General features: G+C 41.3%; 1 protein-coding gene across 1 annotated transcript; it reads left to right on the top strand.

Moving 5' to 3' along the window:
• Positions 1-77: 77 nt before the first annotated feature.
• cenpf (centromere protein F) lies at positions 78-21,675 on the top strand. The gene is made up of 38 exons (XM_074612671.1): positions 78-185; positions 1,896-2,071; positions 2,247-2,372; positions 2,578-2,648; positions 2,829-2,980; positions 3,230-3,321; positions 3,403-3,673; positions 3,837-4,039; positions 4,202-4,327; positions 4,462-4,590; positions 5,407-5,529; positions 5,865-6,000; positions 6,093-6,222; positions 6,338-6,617; positions 6,968-7,174; positions 7,458-7,666; positions 7,989-8,118; positions 8,397-8,675; positions 8,791-9,378; positions 9,541-9,714; positions 9,952-10,769; positions 10,893-11,107; positions 11,207-11,345; positions 11,451-11,586; positions 11,805-11,913; positions 12,277-12,527; positions 12,611-12,719; positions 12,988-13,193; positions 13,365-13,583; positions 14,094-14,237; positions 14,448-14,637; positions 14,720-14,817; positions 14,991-15,032; positions 15,248-16,384; positions 16,844-16,973; positions 17,848-18,570; positions 18,827-18,948; positions 20,719-21,675. Exons 2-38 carry the CDS (start codon positions 1,910-1,912, stop codon positions 20,806-20,808), a joined length of 8,466 nt encoding a protein of 2,821 aa, XP_074468772.1. The 5' UTR covers positions 78-185; positions 1,896-1,909; the 3' UTR covers positions 20,809-21,675.
• The last annotated feature ends 2,278 nt before the right edge of the window (positions 21,676-23,953 follow it).

The following is a 23,953-nucleotide window of genomic DNA, read 5'->3' as shown; positions in this document are numbered from 1 at the left end:
TCTCACCACATGGTGTCACTAATGAGACAAACAGAAGTCAACCAATCGTGTGCGTTGTATGACATGACGTCACATGAACCAGCCAATGGGCTTGCAGCTGAGTGAGTTGCGGTTCAGTTTGAATTTTCCAACGAGAACAATCCAAACAGTCTCAGTGTGTGATATAAAGAAGCATCGCGCCCAAAGTAAGTGCAGCTATCTTCAATATTAACTCTTATAAAAGATTCATTTGAGCCTTAACGTGTCATTTCACAACACTGTTTATAATCTCCAGCCGTCAATTGGTCGATTTTAATGCTTGAATTTTAAAAATGTACGTTTGCTAACACCATGTTGAACCCAACTGACGTTCGGTTAATACCAACGGTAACGGTTGCTGCTATGGTAACGTTAACGTGTAGCTACACTTCTCTTCTAATTAACACTAAATTAATTAACTAATAATAATCTCACGTTTGATTATCCAGCGTCAACGTTACTTCACCAGTTAAATAACATCGCAACCAATGTGGTAACTTTAGTCAACGTTACGTTAGCTATAGATAACTGTAACGTAGCTAATGCTAACTAACTAACGTTACTTACGTCACAATGACCCCACGTTGGAAATATAAAAACTAACGATGACGTAACGTTAGCCAGTCTCACATTTTACGTTACGTTGCGTTAATGAGGTGTCACGCATCAACACCAGCCCAAAGAAGCAGCGTGTTATTGTTATATTCTTGTCATTAATTGATGAACTCTCCCTGAACCATTGTTGTGTTCTTGTTAGGACATGTGTTGTCATCATGTGGTAATACAGTAACGACACTAACGTTACTTATTGTCCATCAGTCCGGACAGATAATAATGCACACAGTACACTCTAATAGACTGAGCTACCTTTTAATTCTGCACACCACAAACAGCTCTACTCTGCACCTTCATAGACTTGTTTTACTGTATATAAAATACATTTCTGATCTTCTGCTATGTTATGAACCATCCAGACCTCTCAGGTTCATCTGGATCAGGTCTGCTTAGTGTCCCCCAGACTCAGAACTAAACATGCAGAAGCAGCGTTCAGTTTTTATGCACCCAGAAACCTGCAGGACCAACTCCAACTCTGACTTCTTTTAAATCAAAGCTTAAAACTTTCCTGTTTGCTGCTGCTGCCTTTTACTAAACCAGATAATGATCTTATATACTGCACTAGAGCTTTTACTCTTGTGTGTTATACTCTATTTTAGCTTCTATCCTAGCTTTTATTATAAGCTTGTTTTTATTTTCTAATCTTTAATGTTTTTATGTTTTTATAACTGTTTTAATTATGTCTTAATGTTCTTTTGCACTTTGTCGAAATGTTCTTGAATGTTTATGTAAAGCACTTTGAATTGCCCTGTTGCTGAAATGTGCTCTACAAATAAAGCTGCCTTGCCTTGACTATTCTACAACAATGTACAGCTTTATTCTGCACTTTAGTCTATTTCTTTTTTTTTTAAACTCTACCTCAGTTCTTATCCCGCATTATATTCCATATTTGACATTTCTTAATCCCCTCTGGTCTCTTTATCTTATTATCCAGCACTACATCACTTTTTTGCACTATATTCACATTTGTAATAGTCCCGTATCTCAGTTGTTACCCTGCACTGTATTCATTTTTAACAGTTTTCTTCATCTCCTGGCATTTTTATATCTGGTCTATTTTTTTTTATACTTTGTACGACTTACTTTTTACTAGTTTGCACTATGGAACGGAGATGCTGGAAACCTAAATTTCCCTCGGGATCAATAAAGTTACTATCTATCTATCTATCTATCTATCTATCATATCGTCATTAATGAACTGTCAATTTGCAGATTGTTATTGTTTTCCCCCTTCAACTAAATGAATGGATGTCTGTGTTTAGTCAGGTTATAAACCATGAGCTGGGCGGTGGAGGAGTGGAAGGATGGACTTCCAGGGAAAGCCCTGCAGAAGATCCAGGAGATGGAGGGCCAGCTGGACAAACTGAAGAAGGACAGGAACCAGAAACAGTTTCAGGTGGACTCCTTGGAGGCTGCCCTCCAAAAACAGAAACAAAAGGTCAGTGTTCAAGAGGAGTGGATTGTAGATAAATTAAACTGTATTGAATCCCTTGGGGAATTTACTGTTGCATTGTCCTAACAGATGTAGACATTATACCAGAAAAAAAAAAAATACAGACACACAAGAAAGATTTTTTAATCCGTTTATTATGTATCCGTTTCTCTTTCTCCAGGCGGACAGTGAACGTACTGAGACCTCTGCTTTGAAAAGAGAGAACCAGTCTTTATTAGAGTCGTGTGACTCTGTGGAGAAAGCCCGTCAAAAGGTCGTCCATGACCTCGGAGTCAAAGAGCAGCAGGTCAGTTACTGATGTGAGAAAGAAATATATCTGCTGCAGTTTATTGCTCTTTAGTTTGAAATTCATTCAGTTCTAGGGGATAAAGTTATCAGATCACCAATAATGAATATTCATATTTTACAGATGTACTTGAGGCCAACTAACAATGTATTTTTAAAATCAAATGTATAGGAAAACCATGACTAAATCCTGTTCTCAAACGTAGGTGAGCTACCTGGATGGTCAGCTTAACTCCTGCAGGAAGACCATAGAGCGACTGGAGCAGGAGCTCAAGAAGTGAGTTCAGTGTCTGTTGATATGCATTTTTACGCAAGTAGAGAAGGTGGATTTACAATCTAGCTCCTGTAACTTGTTGCTTTGTCAAGTACTGAGTAAGTTATGCTTAACATGAATAGATATAAACTATTTGACCTGATGGAAAGCACTGCTTTCTTTATTGTCTTTCCATCTGCTCAGGTACAAAAATGAGCTTGATCGTTCGCAGCCTGCTGGCTCGTCCTCCTTGTCATCCTCCTCCTTGTCATCCTCCTCCTCTGAGCTTCCGCCTTACACTACTCCACAGAAAAGTTTCCCTACTCCAACTCCTGTCCCAGCCTACAGACAGCAAGGTAGTTCAGTGTTTGTTTTTATCCTGTTTATGAATCACCGTTTCCTTCATTTTTTTTTTTCTTCTTCTTGTTTGGTTTCCAGCAATATGCTTACCTTTCAGGTTGGTATTGATGCAAATGTTAGAGATATTGCTGCTTCTCATCTACTTGTTTTTTTTGTATCTGAGCCAAAGATATGTATCTAACTGAGTGACTCTGGATGAGTTTGTCAGTTTGCTCTAACATGATGTTTGTATTTGTGTTCCATAGATAACAGACTAGATGAGCTTCAGGAGAAATACAGTCAGGAGGTAGAAGAAAGAAAAAGGATGGAAACTGAACTCAAAGTCCTGCAGGTCAAAGTGAGTGCATTACTTATTATATTTATTATGTGGGTTTGTTTCTTTGTACTTGCTGATGTTAACTCATCTTTTCTCTTCTAGCTGTTGAATCAGTCTTCAGCCAGTGTAAGCCACAAGGACATTGCTGCCCGCCAAGCTGGATCTTCCATATTCCCATGGCAACAGGATCAGGCCCACAAGCGCCAGTCTCAGGATCCAATGGAAACGCCTCTGAAGAGGCGGGGAGCATCCCTGTGGGACGCCCACGAGGAGACGCCCCTTAAAAACAGCCAGCGGATGAGCTCTTCCAGAGCAGTGCAGAGTCCATGTGGATCCTCCCAACAGATGGAGCAGCTGAAGACCATCAACCAAGGTGGACTGTCAATAATTTGTTTTGGAAATAATATCTTATACAATGTTTGGTATATTTTCAGTAAAAATCTACTACCTCAGAAAAATTAATTTGGCTCCATTTGAGTTAAATATCCTGATCATGTCCAGCAACAGGACTTAAATGTTTACTCTTCCGTCATCAGAGCTGCGTGGTCGTGTGTCAGAGCTGGAGAGGAATCTGTCCACACAGGAGAAGGAAATTTGTAGCCAGGCCTCCAAGCTGCAGGAGCTACAAACCCAACTGAACCAAGCCCGCAAAGAGCTGACTGAACGGGACAGAGACCTGACCAAGGCCAGCCACGAGCTGAGACAGGCCACAGACAGACACCAGCAGGTTGAGGCCAAGGTAGGCTTCCTTTATTGGTACATAGAGACTTTATTAATTAGGGATATATTGTTCATGTTCTATTTCTGCTTCATTACACAGTTTATAGTAGTCACAATGGGTAAAGAAAAACATAACAAAATATGTAAATTCACTGACAACAATTGTGCTTATTGCTCTTAGTGTTCATCAGTTGAGCAGAAGCTGAAACAAGTGTCGGAGGAGATGAACTGTCAGAGGCACAATGCTGAGAGCTGCAAAAAAGCCCTGGAGCAGAAACTCAAGGATCAAGAGAGAGACAGTCAAAAGGTGCAACGACCTGAAGTCATAATATCATTAGACCTAAATGTTTTTAAGTTTTACCGAATATTATGAATAAAAATGATTTTTTTTAAAGAATTTATTTTAATCAAAAAAAGTTTGTCTCTGTTATATTTGTGTAGGAGCTCGCCCAGCTGCAGACTTCTCACCAGGCTTTGGACCAGCAGCTGAACCAGACCAGAACCAAGCTGACACAAGAGATCCAACAGTCCAAAAAAGACCACAACGTACTGCAGGCTGACATGGAGAAGGTAACATTAGAAGAAGAGGAAGGCACTTTATTGATCCCCTGAGGGGAAATTCTATTTTTTACACAGTACACATAGGCCCGAAATACACACATGCACCTATATACAGTACATGCATTAATTGAGAGATGTCAGAGCGAGGGGGCTGCCCCGAGCAGTTGGGGGTTTGGTGCCTTGCTCAAGGGCACCTCGGTAGTGCCCAAGAGGCAAACTGGTATCTCTCCAGCTACCAGTTCACACTCAGTACTTGGTCCATGCGGGGACTTGAACCGGCGACCCTCCGGTTCCCAAGCGACTGAGCTGCTGCTGCCCCCAACATCTTGCTCTTCCTTTATCTATCTGATTCATTCTGTCTTACACAGCTATCAACCTGGATAACCTGGAAGTCACTGAACCCTCTCTGAGGGTGGCACATTAGCTTCTTGTTATTTCTTTGTAATTATGTTGTGTACCAGCTAATATTATTGGCTACCTTAAAGATACTGTTACTGTCAGCAAACACAGACCCAAATTTATTTTGACGATGGCTGTGAGAAGAGTGCAATACAGTTCAAGACGTGGTAGAATCAACTACTTTTCTTTGTATGCAAAGTTGCAAACTGCCGGCAATCCAGAAAACGCTGACTTTTATCTTGCAGATCACATTTGTTGAAAGATTTGAATGTTGAAATTCAAACTCCAGCTGTTTGCATCAACTTCTGTCTATTGAAGTGTTTAGGGCTTTTGTACGTGACATTTGTGCCACACTTCTCAGACTTTCTGCCCTTGTATGCACTTCTCCTTCTCTGATAACGCTTCTCTCCTCTTGCTTCTTTCCAGATGTGCATCCAAAAGAGTCAGATGGAGAGAGATGTGGAGGAGCAGAAACAGAAACTGCTGAGGTCAGAGCAGAGCCTCCAGGCCTGCCAGAACAAAGAGCAGGACCTCCGCAAGAAAATGGAGGTGGGTTGCTTTTGGTAGAATATACATTTAATGTAATTGAGACGTGACAACTAACTAGCAAGTCTACTGATATAGCTTTTATCTTTACTTAATGTCTGGACAGCCTTTGTGTCCAACTAAAAACGTGTAAAATATTACCACCCAATATCATTGTATTTTAGCCAAATTACCAAAATGTAAAAGTTTCAGTATATATTTCTCAATGCTTACGAACAGGTCTTTCTAATTATTTTCCCTGCCACACTTTTTTCCTCACAGCCTCCATGTCTTCCTTCCTATCTGTCAGCATCTTTTGCTGTCACTCATGTTCTCTCCACATTTTCTCTTCCCTCCAGGAACTGCAGAAAGAGAAGAACAGTGCAACTGTCCAGTTGGACCAGAGCAGCAGACGTCTGAGTCAGCTGGAGGAAGAGAAGAAGAGCACAGACCAGAGCTTCAAACGCACCCAGGGATTACTTGATGACCTTAAAGGTGAATTAATTGTAGGAATGGCAATGACAGCAATTATTTTAGAGACTTATCTGAGGTTATCTCAGTTTTTAACTTGTCTTTTTGCTCTTCAGCCAAATCAGAAGGGCAGGCGGAGGAGCTGAAGAGACTTCAGACCAAACTGGAGCAGCAGACTTCGTCTTCGTCCCGGGAGCTGGAAAACTTGAAGAAGACACTTTCTGATGCAGAGACCAAAAATGACAGGTATGCATAGTTTTACTGCAGAAAAGAAGAAAGTTCAGTCACAATTTGTGCAAGAGTATAAAGCGTACTATACTATGATATTTCAATCATTGTAAATGTATTTATCACACTGTAGATCTCAGAGCGAACTACAGAAACAGAAGGAAGAGACGGAGAGGCTGACCAACAGGTTGATGGTGATAGAGAAGGAGAGCCAAGAGCTGAAATCCAATCTCACTGCCAGTCAGAATGAGAGTAAGGAACTGAAACAAGAACATCAAGCTCTACTGGAGTGGAAGAAAGAGAAGGAGACGTTGATTAATGAAACTGAGGCTGTGCAAAAAGACCTCACTGACAAAATTGGCAACTTGGAGAACAGCATCATCATGCTGAATGAGGCTAATGATGACGTTAAGGTAAGGGGCTGTGGTTACCAATATATTCATTTAAATTATGGATGTTCTGTCATATTTAGCACACAGACACACATACTGAAAGAACATGTTTGATAAGTTGTGTACCCCAAAACCTGTTCAATTTTGGGTTTGCTTTTCACAAATTCACAAATGATGAAAGACCCTAGTAGCTCAGAAAATCATGAAAAATATAATTTGTTCCACTAAGAGACTCCTATAAAGTACATTTAATGCAAAAAACTTAGACCTGTGTCGGCCAGTCTAGGATGTGCTGTATTCTAGTTATTGGCATTAAATACCCCTTGCTTTTGAGATCCTCCCTGCTGATGAATTTCTACTCGCTATTGTAGAAGCAGCTCATGGGCGCAGAGGGAGACAAGGCCAGTCTGTCTGCTCACATCGATTCCTTGAAGGGAGAACTCCTCAACAAGAGCACAGAGTTGGAGGAGAGGGAGCATCAGTACAACGAGCTCCAGTCTAAATTCTCCGAGGCCGGACAGAAGCACACCAAAGACCTGGAGAATGTCGCTGTGCAAGTGGCTCAGCTTGAAGCACAGGTGATATATTGTATTTTTCTTTTTTCTTTTTACATTTTCCAGTAAATTGTACATTTTGAAATGTTGAATGTGTTAATTGGAAAACATGGCATCCCTCTTTCCTCTTTTGTAATGGAATCAGATGATAAACCATTTCTCTGCATCACTGAATTACACTGTATCTTTATTATGATTTTGGTCTTGATCACAGCACAGGACACCCAATATCATTTTAAAATCTGCAATATAAGGAATAGCCATTGATTCCTAGTTTGGCCTGGTGCTTACTCTTTAATCTGAACAGGTCAAAGGTCTGGAGTTGCGGTTGCAAAAGGAAATGACTCGAGCGGAGCAGGCAGAGAGGACCAACACGGAGCTACAGGACGAGCTCCATTCAGCCTGCGACCTGGCTCGCTCCAAAGACCAGCTGGTGGAGTTAGGCCAAGCGGAGATCAGCCAAATGAGGGAGAGCCTTACTCAGGCCACTGCACAGCAGGAGGAGCAAAGTTCCAGGTGGGAGTTTTATTTGTTGTAGATTAGTTCATAATTTGGAATGAACTCTTTTTCCAATACAACAGCCCTGCAATAAATCCTACCTTTACAAACTTCATAAAGTTTAGTTTTTGTTGAGCCTGCGTCACTGTGCAACACAAGATTGCAGGGTTTAAGAGGATAATTGACACAGCCACAATAATATACTTAGGGATGCTGTAGTGTCTTATGATAAGTGTGATATGGATACTGTGTCCCCATTGTTTTTTTCATTGGGGAAAATATAACTGTAGCTTGCTTTTAACATGCATTTTCTCTGTCTTTGGTGTCTTATCTCCACCAGGTTGGTAGAGGAGAAGGCCACCCTGCTGAAGCAGTGTGAGGAGAGTGTTTCAGCAAAGGTTGACGAGGCCGAGCAGCTCAAGCTGCAGTTGGAGGAGGCTCAGCAAGAGCTGCTGCTCACCAAAAACCAGGTCTGTTTTATTGGACTGCAACAGAAACGATTTAAAACTGATGGCCTATTATTTATTCTTTTTATATATTTAGGACATTTATAAGCTGTTTTTAGTGATGTTGCAATTTATTCGAAGGTACAATATAATCTTTTGACCAATGAGTACATTAAAGATCAAAGTATCTTTGTAATCATAGATTTTATATTTACCCAACGTTATATCTGGCATCTGGGTATTATTCCTTACTTTGTCTGAACCAATAAAAGCCATAGTTGAATCTTCTCTTCATGTTTCAGGTCAGTTCCACGGGTCAGTTCCTGAAGGTCCAGGAGCAACTGGGAGCTGAGCTGCAGAAACAAATTAAGACGCTGACAGACAATGAAGAGGAGTACAAAAAGATGCTTGAGAAGAAATCAGAGGAGCTCAAACAGTTGGATGAAGAGCTGAAGGCTCTGCAGAGCCACACAGAAGAGAAGGAGGAGCAGCTCAGAGAGGCTGAAGCTCAGGTTTTGTCTCTGGAGAAACAAAAGGCTGAGCTGGAAAATGCAGTTCAAGAGATGAAGAAAGAGGCTGAGGTAAAATATTGCACTTTTTAGAAAATGGTGTTTTGTTAGTTCTACATATTTTCTCATACTGTACCACAGGCTGTACTTCTTACAAATAATAAACTTAAATCTATTTCTTATGAAGAACCTCCAGCAGGTTCATACTGAGAAGATCAACAACCTTCTGGAGCAGATATCTTCCTTAGAAGAGGAGGTAACCGCAAGCAAAGCTGCAGCAGAGAAGCTTCCAGTCTTGAAGAATGAACTGGACGAGGTCAACCAGTCCCATGCCGACCTTAAGAAGCATCTAGAAGCTCTTGAGAAGAGTCACTCCTCCACTATTGAAATCAAGTCCAACTTGGAGAGCACCCTGATTGAGAAAACCAATCAGATCTCTACTTTGGGAGAAGAGGTCAAAGAGCTCACAGAGAAGATGAGCAAAGAGTCAGAGAGTCGTGCTCTGGAGGTCGAAAATTCCTTCAACAAAGAGAAGATCCTTAAAGAGAAGCTCGAAGCCGCTAAGAAATCAGTAGCTGCTGCTAAAAAGGAATCAAGTTCTCGACGGGAGGAGTTCAAGACCATGAAAACGACTCTGTCGGCTGCTTCACACGGCTTAGAAGAGAGAGACAACACGATAAAGAGCCTGAAGGAGAAGCTGAATAAAGCAGAGGCAGAGCAGACCAAAACATCAGATCTTCTGAAAGAGAAGATGGCTGCAATGAACAAAATCAAGGTTGGTTACTGATGTATTCTTGGCTATGTTTCTGGCCTTACATGTCTACTAATCTTCTTACATAGAGTGGAAACCGTACTATATTATGTTAGTCTTGCCTGGGGTAATTTTCAAGTGTTTTTTTTAATAAGTTGATCTATTCATGTAATTTTTCACATAAAGGTGCAGCTGGAGATGCTGCAAATGGATCTGGAGGACAACGAGAACGTCATGAGCACTTTTGAAAGTCAGGTGGAGGAGCTGAAGGGAACCATAGAGTCACTGGACGCTAATCTAGCTCACAACCACACCCAGATATCTGACATGGAGGTCCGACTGGAGGACAGCAAAGCCCAGGTAGAAACACTATCTTACACTAAAGTCGATCAAAATCAAGTTGTGCCACAGATGCTAGATTTTCATGAATCTTTGGAGCTCAATATTTTAGCACAATTCTCATATCTCATAACTGTCTGATTTATTTAATTGTCTAAACTTCAGGCAGCAAACTGGCATAATCTTTACCAGCTCCTGTTGCTCTGTAGGAAAGAAAACGTCCCTAATTGGGTTCAATCTAAACTCTAACCTTTTCAGGTCTCTGTCTTGGAAACCCGGTTAGAGGAGGTCCAAGCTCAGAACTCAATGCTGGAGACGCAGTACATCACAGCCATGGAGGAGCTGATGGAGAGGAGCTGTGAGATAACTCGTCTGGAAGAGGACGCCGTCAAACAAAAACAGCTGGAGGATAGCGTTGCTACTTTAGAGTCTAAACTCAGTCTGACCACGGAGGAAAATATCAAGTTAGAGCAGATGATTGAAGACAAAAAAAACAATCTTAATCAGCTACAACAAGAGAAAAACAACCTTGAGACTACTTTGAAACAGTTAACAGACAACAAAGAGCAAGTTGAAACTGAAATTATTCAAATAAATGCAGAGAAGAAGCAGCTGAAAGCCAGTTTAGACGAGCTATCTGAGCAGAACAAACAACTGCAGACCAACGTTCAGCAGTTAACTGAAGAAAAGCAGAAGATGGATGAAATAGCTGTAGAGAAACAAGAAGCTGAATCAACCCTTAGAGAGGTCATCGAGGAGAAAGCCCAACTAGATGTTACCCTCAATCTGATAAACGAGGAAAAAGTCCAACTTGAGGATAAACTAAGTGAGCTAACCTGCGAGAAAAATAACTCGGTCGCCAGCTTGAATCGAGTAGTTGAGGAAAAGCTTCAGCTGGAAGTTAACTATAATCAGCTGACTGAGGAGAACATCAAACTACAATCTAGTGTGAGTCAGGTAACTGAGGAGAGGCTGCAGTTACAAGAAAGCATAGAGAGGCATGAAGAAGAGGTGGCTTCACTTAAAGAGCAGCTCCAGATGAAGGACAAGAGGACTGAGGAGGAGAACAGAGAGAGGTACAATACATCTTTTATGAGTCACTACAGTTAAATTCTCCAGAATGAATGTCTATTTTTGTACTTTTAAGTGTTTTGTTTACTATTAATATTAGCTGGATTCACTTTCATGTTGTATCACAGGAGCCAACAGTTTGAGGCGGAGCAGGCAGAGCTGCATCAGAAGTTGGTGAGCTTACAGAATGAGCTGACTGTGTTCAAGCAGCAGTATGACTCGCTGCTGGAGCAAGTGGGCCAACAACAAAGTCTCATACAGCAGCTCTCAGAGTCGCAGGGAACCCAGAAGAACCCAGGAGATAAAATCAGCCACATGGAGACTGAGGAGACGGATGTTGGTGGTGAGTGTAAACCAAAACTAGATTAAAGTTTTTCATGAAGCTGCTACTTTAATTTGAATACATACATTTTTATTGAATTATCTGCTACGGTTTCCCCAGCAGACGCAGCAGGACAGACTGATGTAGAGCCAACACTTGATACAAGCACCAGTACTGAGTCCCTTCCAGTAAAAGAACAGCTGAGCCCGGTGGTGACTGAACTGGGTGAACTTTCCCACCAGTCTGACGAGGCTTTCAGGTACAATGGGTTTTACACTAAACACAAATAGACATTATATGCTTATGTGTGTCGTATGTGTTTTATTACATGATAAATTAATCTAATCTCCCTCAGCCCTGGTAGTGAGACAGAGCCGGTGTTCAAGGAGGACATCAATGAGCAAGAGATGATCCAGGAACAACTGGACGAAGAGAGGGAGGCACATGTGGCCGATGTTGAGGATACGAGGGAGAACAAGGAGCAGCAACCCTTAGAACAGGTAGAAAATGATTACAATATGTATTCATGTATTTTACTATGATGCTTTCATGGATTTAACTTGGGGGATACTTGATTTAATTATTAATAATTAATGAGGGAACTTGATAGTTGCTTCCACTAGATTGGAATGTTTTGCATTAACAAGTTTGAGCATTTTGTGTTCAAAAAGCTTGAGTTGATTATGACAGCGTTTGAATTGTATCTTCTTTCTTGCAGCTCCCTGAAGACAGCAGCAGTCACAGAGATGTTCTTGAAAGTAAAGCTGAAATACGTGAGATTTCTTCACCATCTTCCTCTGTTGGTGAGACCAGGGAGTTAGAATCTGGTGAGTCATTAAAATGATGCTCATGACTGCAGTTTTTTGGGGTTATTTACTTTGTTTCACACTGAGCTGCCACCTTAGACTCATGATTTCAACATTTTCTGCAAAAATACATTTACTTTCTAACTAACTTTCTAATTCTAACTTTTCAAGGGGATCCACATTTTTGAAACTTAATAAATATAGCTAAATGCTATTGCTCAGGCCATTATAAGTGTCACAGTATATTTTAGACTCCCAGGTACTTAGACTTGACACTTGATGCTGATTTAAATGCATTCAGATTCACACTACAAAGTATTGTTTTAAATCTGATCATTGATGTTTAAATAACTTGTATATATTCAATCTGTCTTTCAATGGCAGAGTCATTCCAGGTACAAAATGACCTCAACCTCGATCACACAGAAATGATCTCAAAACAAGAACTCCTAACCCTGCGCTCAGAGTTTGACCTTCTGAAGTCCGACCTCGTACTGAGAAAGGAGTTGACCTCTGAGCTGGAAGTCCAAGTTGAAAACTTGGAAAAGAAAGTTCACGCAGCAGAGGAGGAGGCACAGGGTGCAGCACATAAGCTGAGCATCGCTTTGGAGGAGAAGAAAGTCGTTGCTGACCAGGTAGGGGGAAGAAATTGCAGATTGCCAAATACCACTTAAATGATAAATGTAAGCTGATACTAATACTGTGTGCTCAATTTTAGTTGGCCGAGCTGTCAGAGGAGAGGGAGACATTAACTCTGCAGCTGCAAACATCTAAATGTCAGCTGGCTGATGTTATGGAGATGCTGGAAGGACTGGAGATGGCCAAAGGTAAATATGAGGGATTAACTTCACCATGCAAGATTATTAACTAACCCTTAACTAAAACTTTAAACCTCAGACTATAACAAGGTACATGTTTAGTATATGTGGTTGTGAATACCTACAAATAAAGTGCAACCATAGTTTGGGTTCATATGTTAAAGAGCAGCTTAACTTTCATGGCACAGCATAATTTATGAAGGAATGTGCAGGCTTTATGGTCTGTACTATGTTATTGCATGTTGGTATTGATTCGATGTTTTCCTTGGTTCTGTAGGTGGATGGGACGAGAAATTCCTTCAGCAGGAGAGTGAGCTGAAGAGGGTTCGCTCTGAGAAAGCCAACCTGGAGCAGCACATCCTGGGCATGGAGTCTGAGCTGGAGACCATGCAGAGGGAGAGGAGCAAACTGGGGGATGAGATGGAGACCCAGAGGAGGACTTGTTCGGGCATGGAGCAGCAGATAGAAACACTTACGACAGAGGTGAGCACTTGGTCAAAAGCATGTGAGCTAAAACAACAAAATACTGGATGTGTAAGAGCTACATTAATGTGCATGTATTGGGAAAATAATCAATTAAAGCAAGAAAGTGTTTTTTAAGCTTACTGATCAATCAACGTGCCATAACTATTCTCAATCTTACCATTTCTCCAGACAACCCAGCTGAGATCTGAACTCGTGTCCTGCACCGAGGAGCGAGATGACCTGAACCAGTCTTTGGGCCAATGGAGAGAGAAAGTTCACAGTCTGGAGAAGACCAACTGTGACACCAGAAACATAATTTCCATCCTGGAGGACGACATCAGAGCAGGGAGGAAGGAGTATGAAGCCCTGCAAAGCAGCATGGAGAAACTGAAGAGAGAGAGACAACAGGTATGTAACATTCAATAGTCTGGCACATGTGCACAGTTCCTTGTGTCAATTTAAATATGTGATGTAGATCAGAAAGAGGCTTTTATTCAGAGTTGGCTTAAATTGATAGCATAAAGGAAGTGAAAGTCTGTCACCTTGTTTGGTTTGTTTCACCAGCCAAGTCAAAGATGCACAGTCCTTTTCTTCTTCTTCTATTTTTTTTTCAATTCAGAACATAGCAACATGGACGGATGGTAGCAGAAATGCCGCTTTGATTCTATTGGCTGATGAAAACTCAGACCTATCCATAAGATCCAGATAGTTCAGACTCTGAGCTTTTCTGCACATTCTTGTCTGTTTCCTAAACATAACTGTGCAGCTAAAGTAATGTTAATAGCAAAAGTGAACATTAGATTAATGTAACATTGTTGGTGATGAAGATACACTCATGTGGTCAGATATGTTGACATTGTATTTTAAAGGATGAGCGTTAATTCCCTTTTCTCCCTCTTTTCTTGTTATTCTCTAAAGCTGCTGGAGCAGTTTAAGATGCTGGAACAGGCGATATCCCAACAGAGTGGAGAAAGAGAGGAGCTCATCGGGCAGCTGGACAAGATCAAAGAAGACCACACCTCGACCAATCAAAGCACTGAGTCCATGGTTGGCAAGATAGAGGTGAGGGGGGTCATAACTTATTGAGATTGGGTTTTCCTCAGAGAGCCCGTCCGTAGTCACAAAGCTTGCCCTTTTATCTTGTTAAAAACAAGATAAAGAGTTTTGGGTTTTAAAATGCATTTACAACTAGCATAGACCAATAAACCCTCAGATGGTTCAGATACTCTATAGTTTCTAATCATCCTGGTTTCCCTCCTGTTTCTCCTTAAGGCATTAGAGGGAGAAGTATGCCGTCTCTCACAGTCTCTGGAGTCCTCTCTACTGGAAAAGGGAGAGATTGCCTCTCGTCTGAACGCCACACAAGACGAGGTCCGGCAGATGAGGACTGGTATTGAAAAGCTCCAGGTCCGCATCGAGTCGGACGAGAGGAAGAAAAAGAAGATGGGAGAGCTGCTCAAAGGTGACTCTTAACATCCTTTGAAATGACATAACCTTTTGAGTTTTGTGAGTTGGTGTCTTATTGTGACTCTTAACCTCTCTAGCTGCCCAGAGGAAGTCTGACTCACTGCAAGATCGCATTGATGCCCTGGAGCGAGAGAAGGAAGACGACGAGCAAAGTCTAGAGGAAGCTGTCATACAGGTATTCTGTTGTAAACATGTAAATGTGTAAAGAAATAACTAGTATGTCTTTCTTTGCATTGTAATGGCTCATTTTTACATTGTCTGGATAAAATTCACATGTGAGGGGATTAGATAAAGGGTCAACATTTGCTCAGTTTGTATTAAATACAAATGTTTTATGCTCTTACACAGGCTGAAACAGCCAAAGCTGAGCTGGAGGAGGAAAGGAGCAAGGTACATTCATCTTAATCTGCTTTGCTGTGTATCTGTGATGTTTTTTTCTTTATGTTCTAATAGTAAAATATGACAGTTGTTGTAAAACAAGCTATATATTAATCAGATATCTCCGACCTTTCCATTCTGATTTTCTCCTTCACCCTTGGCTTGTCTCCTTTCACTAACTCTCTGCTGCTGTCTGTCTTCAACCCTCACCAACTCCTGACTCTCAGGTGGAGGATGAGAAGAGGGAGCTCAGCGATAGACTATCAGAGCTCTCTGCAACGCTGGACAACCTGAGATCTGAGAAAGAACGCATGGAGAGAGAGCTGGAAGCAAAAAACAGTGAGATCGAAGAACTGAAGGCCGCTAAAGAGGAGCTGGAGAGAGGGTTGGAGAAAAGTGAGGTGGATAGAAGAGAGGAAGAGGAAAGACAGAAATGCAGGGTTGAAGAGCTGGAGAAAGGAATGAAGGAAGAAGCAGAGAGGCAAACGAAACAGGTGGATGACCTCCAAGCACAGCTGGAAGCCTCTCGACAGAGAGAGACGTCACTTGAACAAAAGAGTGCAGAAATAGAAGGGGAGAAAGAGAGGATACGGCCTCTGCTGGTAGAGATGGAGAAAGAGAAAACCTGTCTGCAGTCTTCTCTGGAGGAATGGCAGACAGAAGGAGAGAGGCTCCGCTCTCAGCGAGAGGAGTGGGAGAAAGAGAGAAACAACCTGAGGATCAATATTGAGGCATTGGAAGAAGAAATCAAAGAGCTTAAAACACTCATAAAAGCTAAAGAGGAAGAGAGAGAAATGTTGGAGAAGGAGGCAGATCAGAGACGAGCCTCAGTAGAATCCATCTCGTCTCTTATGGCGGAAAAAGAACAGATAGAAGAAGAAAATGGACAGCTGGCAGAGGAAAAAGAGAAACTGCACTCGACTTTGTTTTCAGTGGAACAAGAGAGAGATAATCTGCGCTGCACTCTCACATCTGCAGAAGAAGAGAAAGAAAGACTGGAGCAAGAGAGGGGGGTGTTAGCTGATGAGAAAGAGAAGCTTCAGTCGAGCCTCTCCTTGATAGAAAAAGAGCAACGTGACATGCAACAAACTCTTTCTTCATTAAAGGAAGAGAAGGAAAAAGTAGAGGAGGAGAAACAGAAGTTAGAGGCCGAAAAACAAAAATTGCAGTCGGCCCTTTCTGCGATTGAAGTCGAGAAAAATAACCTCTCTTCAGCTCTTTCTTCGCTGGAACAAGAGAAGCAAAGAGCAGAAGGAGACAAAGAGAAACTCACAGAAGAACAAGAGACTCTTCAGTCTACAGTTGCCTCTATGGAGAAGGAGTTGGAAGCATCCAAACTGTCTGCCACACAGCTCAATAAGCAGGTACACACACACACACATATGTAGTAGGTCTAAAATGTCCACACACGCACTCTGAAATAATCCGTTTCACCCTGTAGCTTCAAAGAATAATCGCCACTTTACTTGTTTGTGTCACCTTCAGTCACAGGCACTGTTCAACACGACAGGTTCAAAATGTCAGTGCAGCAGTTTCTACAAGCTCATCTTAAAATCATTCTTGTAATCAACCGCAGCCTTGAATGAGACATGAGTGAGTTTATACAGTCACAGGTGTTAGAGGGAAAAGTCAAATAAAACTATACTGGCATCCTTTTAAGCTGAAGCTGTGTGGTCTAGTCGACTGTCCAATTTGCCAACCACTCAGCATGTATCAAAACTGATATTACCCTACATACAAGACAGATATGAGTGAGTATGATATCCTGTTTTATATTCTTTCCACATGACTAAATCTTATCACTTTCTGTCCACTCTTCTCAGGTGTCGGAGCTAACATCTCAGGCCGCTCGTCTGTCTAAAGAGAGGGACTCTGCCCTGAGCAAGATGAGTCTTTGGATGAAGACCTGCAAACAGCTGGAGCAGGAGAAGCAAGAGATGCTAAACAACTCAGGTGTGGAGACACATTTAAGCGTTTTTGCACTATTTTAAAAAAGGGGCTGTCAAAGTTAACACGATACTGGCATCATATGAAACTGGAAAACATGCATTAGTGCCAACCTTGTCATACTAACTTGTCGGGAAGGAGGCTAAATAACGTTCCAAATTTACGCTAAATTTGGCGAAGGAAAAACTGGCATGGCGATTTTCAAAGGGGTCCCTTGACCTCTGACCTCAAGATATCTGAGTGAAAATGGGTTTAGCATATTTTTTATGCTAAATGCAGTACCTGTGAGGGTTTGTGGACAATATTTGTCATTGCTTTGTGTTGTTAATTGATTTCCAATAATAAATATATACATACATTTGCTTAAAACAAGAATATTTGCCCACTCCCATGTTGATAAGAGTATTAAAGACTTGACAAATCTCCCTTTAAGGTACATTTTGAACAGATACAATGTGTGCGATTAATTTGTGATCTAACTATGGACAATCATGTGATTAATCGTGATTCGATATTTTAATCGATTGACAGCCCTATTGTAAATAAATCCAAATTAATCCAAGATCTGACTAATACCAGACAAAGGCCAATATTATGAAAAGTATGGACGATGAGATAATTGTTTTATGATATGAAAAGGGAGGGCTATAATGGCATTAGTCTCAGTGCTAACATGCAGTAGTCCATTTACCAAAATGACTTGAAAAGCATAATAAATTATAGAGAAATCCAGGTCTCCCCGTTGTAAACAGTCAGATCGGTTAACTTGGTTAGTTTGACTTCAACGCTCAGACCTGCATTGTGTTTTGAAAACGGAGATTAAATCTCTAGAAGGTGAAGCTGAGTCATTTTGTTAACATGGGCCACAATTTTGTTACAGCTGAAAGAAAGAGCAGCCAGGAGGTGCAGACTGAGGTGAACCAGCTGAAGATGGATGCAGAGAAGAGAAAGAAGGAAGTGGACGACCTGAAGACTGCCCTGCAGCAGAAGAAGATGGAGGCAGAAGAAAAAACAATAGAGTCACAACAGAAAACTAAGGAGGTGGAAGAACTTGAGGCTGCTCTCGATGGAAGGAAGAAGGAGTTAGAAGAGAGAAACGGAGAGCTGGAGGTGATGAAGAGCGAGTTGGATGAACTGAACAAACTCCTGGAGGAGAAAAGCAGCGAGGCAGACGAGAGCATCGATAAATACTGCGGCCTGATGGTTAAAGTCCACAAACTGGAAGAGACCAACGATGCACTGACAATCCAGCTGGAGCAGCTCACTGCTAGCCAGCGTGCTAACGAAGCTAACATCCCCTCCAGCAATACTGAGGTTACTCGCCGCCGGCGTTCAGGAAGGATATCTTCCTCCAAACATCTGCAAGAGAAACTGGATGACAACACTGAGAATATGGCTCCTTCAACACCTCAGAGGTCTCCTCAGGGGTCATCGTCAGGGAAACGGGGTCACCGTGACATCAGTAGTAAAGACAGTGCTCAGGAGGCCCTGCACAACCTGACGAAGAAGCTCAAAGCCAACGCAGTGACGACACCCAAACCAAGAACTGAACAGGAAGGCGAGGAGTTCAAACCAGAGGGACTTCCTGAGCTGGTGCAGAGAGGTACGTCTTGGCTGGTAATCTAATATAGTTCACCAATCAGGGCTCCAGATTAACTAAATGTCAGGCACACCGGAGCGAACAATGAAAATGTTTGATCTCCATGAGCTTCAGACACACTTAATTGTGTGTAAATTTAACTGTATAGACAAAAATGATAGATCACTGAGTAGTATACTAGTTGACAGAACAAAGCACTTTACATTTATGAGTTTTATTCTCCATAGCGCAAAAAAATAATCATCATTTGTACTCACAGGCTTTGCTGATATTCCTCTGGGGGAGGCCAGTCCGTTCATCATGAGGAGAACCACAGTGAAGCGCAGCAGTCCTCGATTGGCTACCAAACAGACCGCTCTCACGTCTGCATCTGACACCAAGGTGAGCAGCAGCAACCATCTCTCTATCTCTATCTCTATCTCTATCTCTCCATCTATCCTCAACAGCCAGCAACACAAAATGAACATACACTCACATGTAAACACAGATGACGAGCGCTTTAAAACAGTTAATCCATGTCTCTGAATTATACAATATATAGTCATTACACAGTATAATATTTACCACAGCTGTAAGGTGCTGGAAAAACTTGAAAATGCACCTTAAAAAGTGCTTGAATTTGACTTTGGATAAGGTTTAAGAACCCTGTATGATACTCCACATAAAGACACTAGAGACTAAACAGCTATAACAAAAGACCTATCAGTGGAAAATTAATATGACTGTGTTATTGAGCAAAGTGTAATGATACACTGCACATTTCTAAACAATGCAAATGGAAAATTGCCTTTTCATTTTATAGACCATAAAGGCAGTGATGCACTTTGTATGCTTTAGAAAAATGGACATAGTATCTTTGAGGTTACCTGTTGGTATCTGAAGGAACTTTCAGAGATGGCTAACGAGAGTCGAAGGGTTCACGATTTACGCCAACTTTCTTGATCAATGTGTATGTGTTAGTTTAGGTTGCTGGGCCCCTAATAGGATATCCGGACTCCTCTCAACTTTCAGTCAGTCCAGGTCAGCCTCTAACTGCGTCAGGTCAGCTGAAGTGAACCAGCGGTGAATTAGAGGATGTAGAGGTTTTAGGTCAGAGAGGTCAAGAGGAAAAAATGTCTCCCAGTCACCTGTTAGACTCCCCCCCGGTGTACGACTGTGTGTCTTTACATCTAACTATAAAGCAAGGTCTGCCTGCCTGTCTGTATGTATGTGGGTATGTCCTTCTCATATCTCGAGCACCTTTCATCCAATTTACCTCCCACTTGGCGGGTGTATTGCCGGGGACTCAAGGACATGCATTGTCAAATTTGGTGCAATTTGGACAGGCGACATGTTTGATATTGATATACTTTGAATAAACATCCGAACTGCGCTTTGTGCAGTGGCGGGGCTTGTCGTCCGAAGCGGGCCTTTACAGGCCGCGGCTCATTTGGACTGCAATGCACTTTTGCTGCTGGACGCTGAATATACTAACGCATGGATGCTGAATATACTGAACTCTTCCTCACTTCCCTGGAATCAACGAGTGGATAGCCTACAGAAACAGCGGCACTCTGCCATTGCAACTCATATTGTGTATGTTTTGCCATACTAACTTACACTACTTGATTACTTTACCACTGGCAAAATACCTCCACTTATTAATCTGTGCTCTATTCTATAACCGCAGTGGTTATTTCAAAACAAGCAACGAATATGGCTATTTAGAAAATTAATACATCTGCTAAGTGTAATTCACTGGTGTTTATGACCACGAGTAGCTGCACATGGGTGTGTTTTTTTTGTTTTGTTTTGTTTGTTTTTTAACCATGAACCAGTTTATTTCACCGGTGTTTCTGAGTAGCCGTGACTTGGGTGTGTGACGCAGCTATGACATGGCAGATGTATTGCTCAGGAACCAAGGAAGCACAGTGTCGAGTGTGAAGTTGTTTACAATCGTCTCTTGAGAACAATGCAAGCAGCAACACCACAGGGCCAAGCATTTGGCCCGCTCTGAACAGGCATGTTTTGCACAGGAACTGTACTAGCGTTTTTAATTCACACATTCAACTTCCTACTTTGTGTTTTTCCTCTTTCACTCTCTTGCAAATGTCCCTACTGTGGGACTAATAAAGGAATATCTTATCTTATCTTATCTTGCTCTTCCCCCAGAGTCCCTCTGCAGAGAGCTCCAACAGGAAGTGTCTCTCCCCGAGTGACGAGGAGAAACCTACATATCAAGACAACTGTCACGTCCAGTAGATTGACGTTCACACACACATACAGTCTTTCACTGATTTGTAAAAATATACACATGCATACTCATACAAAATATTAACACTCCGTTTTTTAATAAAGACACATTGAACGTTAAAGTAAAGACGTTTATTTAAAAAATCAACACTTAAAATGCACCTTCTCTTATTTTGGTGGGGGTGGGAGGCTGTGTGTCTGTCTGTCTGTCTGTGTGTGTGTGTGCACGCCACTTGGTTTTGTTTCCTGTTAATTCAGTTTCTTCCAGGACTGCAAAAAACAAAACTATATTACCTGTCATGAGAAATACAATAAATCACTAACCCTAAAGAGGAGTGGGTAACTCTCCAAGTGATGATTTTCTTCATATCACTATTTTTCATTATGCTCTGTTTCTAAGATACTGTGTCTTTGAAATGTCAGATATGTGTTTTTAGAATGAATGAAACCATGATTGTTTTCGATGCCTCTGAATGTAAACCAGTCAGGTTTCTTCCTCTTCCTTCTTGACTTCACTTTGTAACAGTTTGTCTTTACCACTGACTCGCTGGTTGTGCTTTATTTTCTTTTGTACTGTTCTTTGTGTGAGAGATGTCTTGAACTTTGTACATAGTAGATGATATATAACAGCTCTGCGTCATCCATCTATTAGTCCTGTAACATATCAAATGATCGCTGATGGCAGCTATAAGATTTCGTAGATTTTCTGCTCTGTTTCATATTTTCTAGTTTTTCCTTACTAATCTTTGCAACAAATGTTGAAAGCAGATCTGCATTTTATAAGTTTCTGTTTTTTATTTAGGTCTAGTCAAATGTTACTGATCATTGTAAATAGTTCATTGCCACTTTTTCATACTAAACCGTAACTGCTTTGTAGCTTGTGTGGTCTCTTTGTTGCATACATATGGGTGTCTTGTCTATGCTGCTATTATTTGATAACTAAAAGAAAATCTAGATAATAAATTACGGGAAGCATGTTAGAGTATGCACACAAGATGTAATACAAGTGCGCAGTACACTCTGCCACCACAGGGTGGAGAACCTGAGCCATATGGAGAAAAGATGTTGGATACGAGTGTGACTGTCAGTGCAGGATACAGGCTATCAGTGGAGGAAAATAAAATATAGAATGAGACAATTTTATATGGTTCCTCAGGACAGAAACTAGAAAATAGTTGCAAACTGAGTTAAAAGTGAAATGCATTAATTCAGCCCCAGAAGCTGTATGTAATGCATGAAAGAAATGTTAAATTTGGGTTATTTTTCAGAATTGACAAATTGCCTTTACCTTCCACAGAAAAAACGTTTTTCTCCACAGATGAAGATAAAAATAATAATAATATGGGAGTATGTCCATTTGGCTTTTATTGAGAAAGTACATTTTATTCATGTAGCATGAAGCCAAGTGACCCTACATTTCTATTAGTTGAGGATCAAGTGGAAAAAAGTGTTTTTACAATGATAAAAATACCTTAAGTGAATGTCCATACTGTATGTTGCACTGTCTCTGTACCCCCGTGAAATGTTGTGCTGTAAACTGACAAATGTATTGTTTAATTAATCCAATTTTCATTTTGAATTTTAGAGTTAACATATAATTTGCCAGTCCACCTTTACTTACTTCATGCCTTGCAGGACATTGGGCCACAATGAGCTCCTTAACATGTGGTTAAAGTTTACTAAATGGTGTTGGTGAGGAAACACCAGCGACCCTCAGCCTTTTCAATAATGCAGCTCCTCATTCAGACATCAGATTTCAAAGCACTCCAAATTGGGATTTGCTCATAAAGGACACAAGGAAGTATATAGTGTAATATTATGGAGACGACTGGGAAGCAAACTAATATCCTCATGATGAAGTGGTAATCATACGGTGATTCTGTTTGGCTTTATTAGGTCGTCTGCTGTATTAAACCTGCAGTAGGCAGAATATTTTTGGCCAATCGCAGGTCATTTCAGAGAGCGCGTTCCTATTGAGCATTCATTCAACGGAGGCAGTTGTCAATCACTCGCGAACGGTCAAACTAGGCAGCACTGATCAAATATGAATCAATATTCTGTAACTGTAATGCCTATTTCTTGCCTCAATTGTCTTCAGAAACATCTTGTAGTGTACTGTTTAGCTGTAAAATGAGAAAGTTGTGGGGACCTGGCTGGTCTGAGGACCGCAGCATCAGCCACAACTACTGTACTTAGATTATACACCTTTAGAGGCACATTTCAACATCTGAAATTTAATTGCAGGTGTTACATTTGAAATGGCAAAAAAGCAATTATACAACTGAACGGAAAAAACATAACACAGCTGAAATCAACACTAAATATAATCTTGTCATAACTCCTATGATCTTTTGATGATTAATCTCTATCTAATCTATTTCATAATTACATTTTAAAGATCATGTTTCTCTAGCACAAAAACGATGTACACTCTTCTTTCAGATATTCACCTTTTAATTTAAAGCAGCTTATTGCACGTCACTCCCACCACTTATATATCAAGTGTCCTTCAGGCTGACTGACAATACAAACACACGGGGGCTGTGGCTGAAATGTCAGAAAGGATTAGTGGGATTTCTCTGGGTGAACCTTTACGATACATCAGAGGAACACTGCTATGGATCAATAACATTGATCTTCCCCTCTGGTGCATAGATGTTAGCATTATAGGTATTGATGTGTGCCGACCTTTTGACCTCTTGTTCCTCTGAGGCCGTGTAAAGACAGATTAAGATGGGACGCAATAGATGTTCGTCATTGTCTTGTTGGAACCTGGTTTGTTCATTCACTCTGAAGTATTCCTATCTCTTTGCTGCCTGGCAGTGGGTGAGGGGGCAGCATGGCATGCTGGGTTATGGGAACGGAGGGGAGACGACACAGTCACACACCTCAGAGCGGATACTGTCCTGCTCTGATGTCTCTGGCTGGAGCTCACAGTTAGCGGAAACTGCAGTGCCAGAACCAACTCTGGACGAGGACACGGGAAATGAGGAGATGGGTCCGCTGAGCTGTGTTATCACTGGCACTCAGACTGGAGAGTGTGTGTTTGTGTATGCATGTGTGTGTGTGTCCGTCTTTGAAACTGACGGACTGACTGACCGTCGATCCCTCTGCTGTATGCATGATTTGTCCCATTCTTCACCAGGCAACACTG

This window comes from Sebastes fasciatus, chromosome 2 (genome assembly GCF_043250625.1).
Source record: "Sebastes fasciatus isolate fSebFas1 chromosome 2, fSebFas1.pri, whole genome shotgun sequence".
Lineage (NCBI taxonomy): Eukaryota > Metazoa > Chordata > Actinopteri > Perciformes > Sebastidae > Sebastes > Sebastes fasciatus.
Note: the sequence above shows the minus strand (reverse complement) of the source record. Positions and strands in the feature narration are given on the sequence as shown.

What these genes read in the sequence shown, in the direction of transcription:
- cenpf (XM_074612671.1), top strand. Translation starts at nt 1,910, where the DNA reads ATGAGCTGGGCGGTGGAGGAGTGGAAGGATGGACTTCCAGGGAAAGCC. An exon ending in CTGGAGCAGGAGCTCAAGAA is followed by an intron (nt 2,649 to 2,828) that starts GTGAGTTCAGTG and finishes CCATCTGCTCAG; the next exon opens with GTACAAAAATGAGCTTGATC. An exon ending in CAGTCTGACGAGGCTTTCAG is followed by an intron (nt 11,346 to 11,450) that starts GTACAATGGGTT and finishes CAGCCCTGGTAG; the next exon opens with TGAGACAGAGCCGGTGTTCA.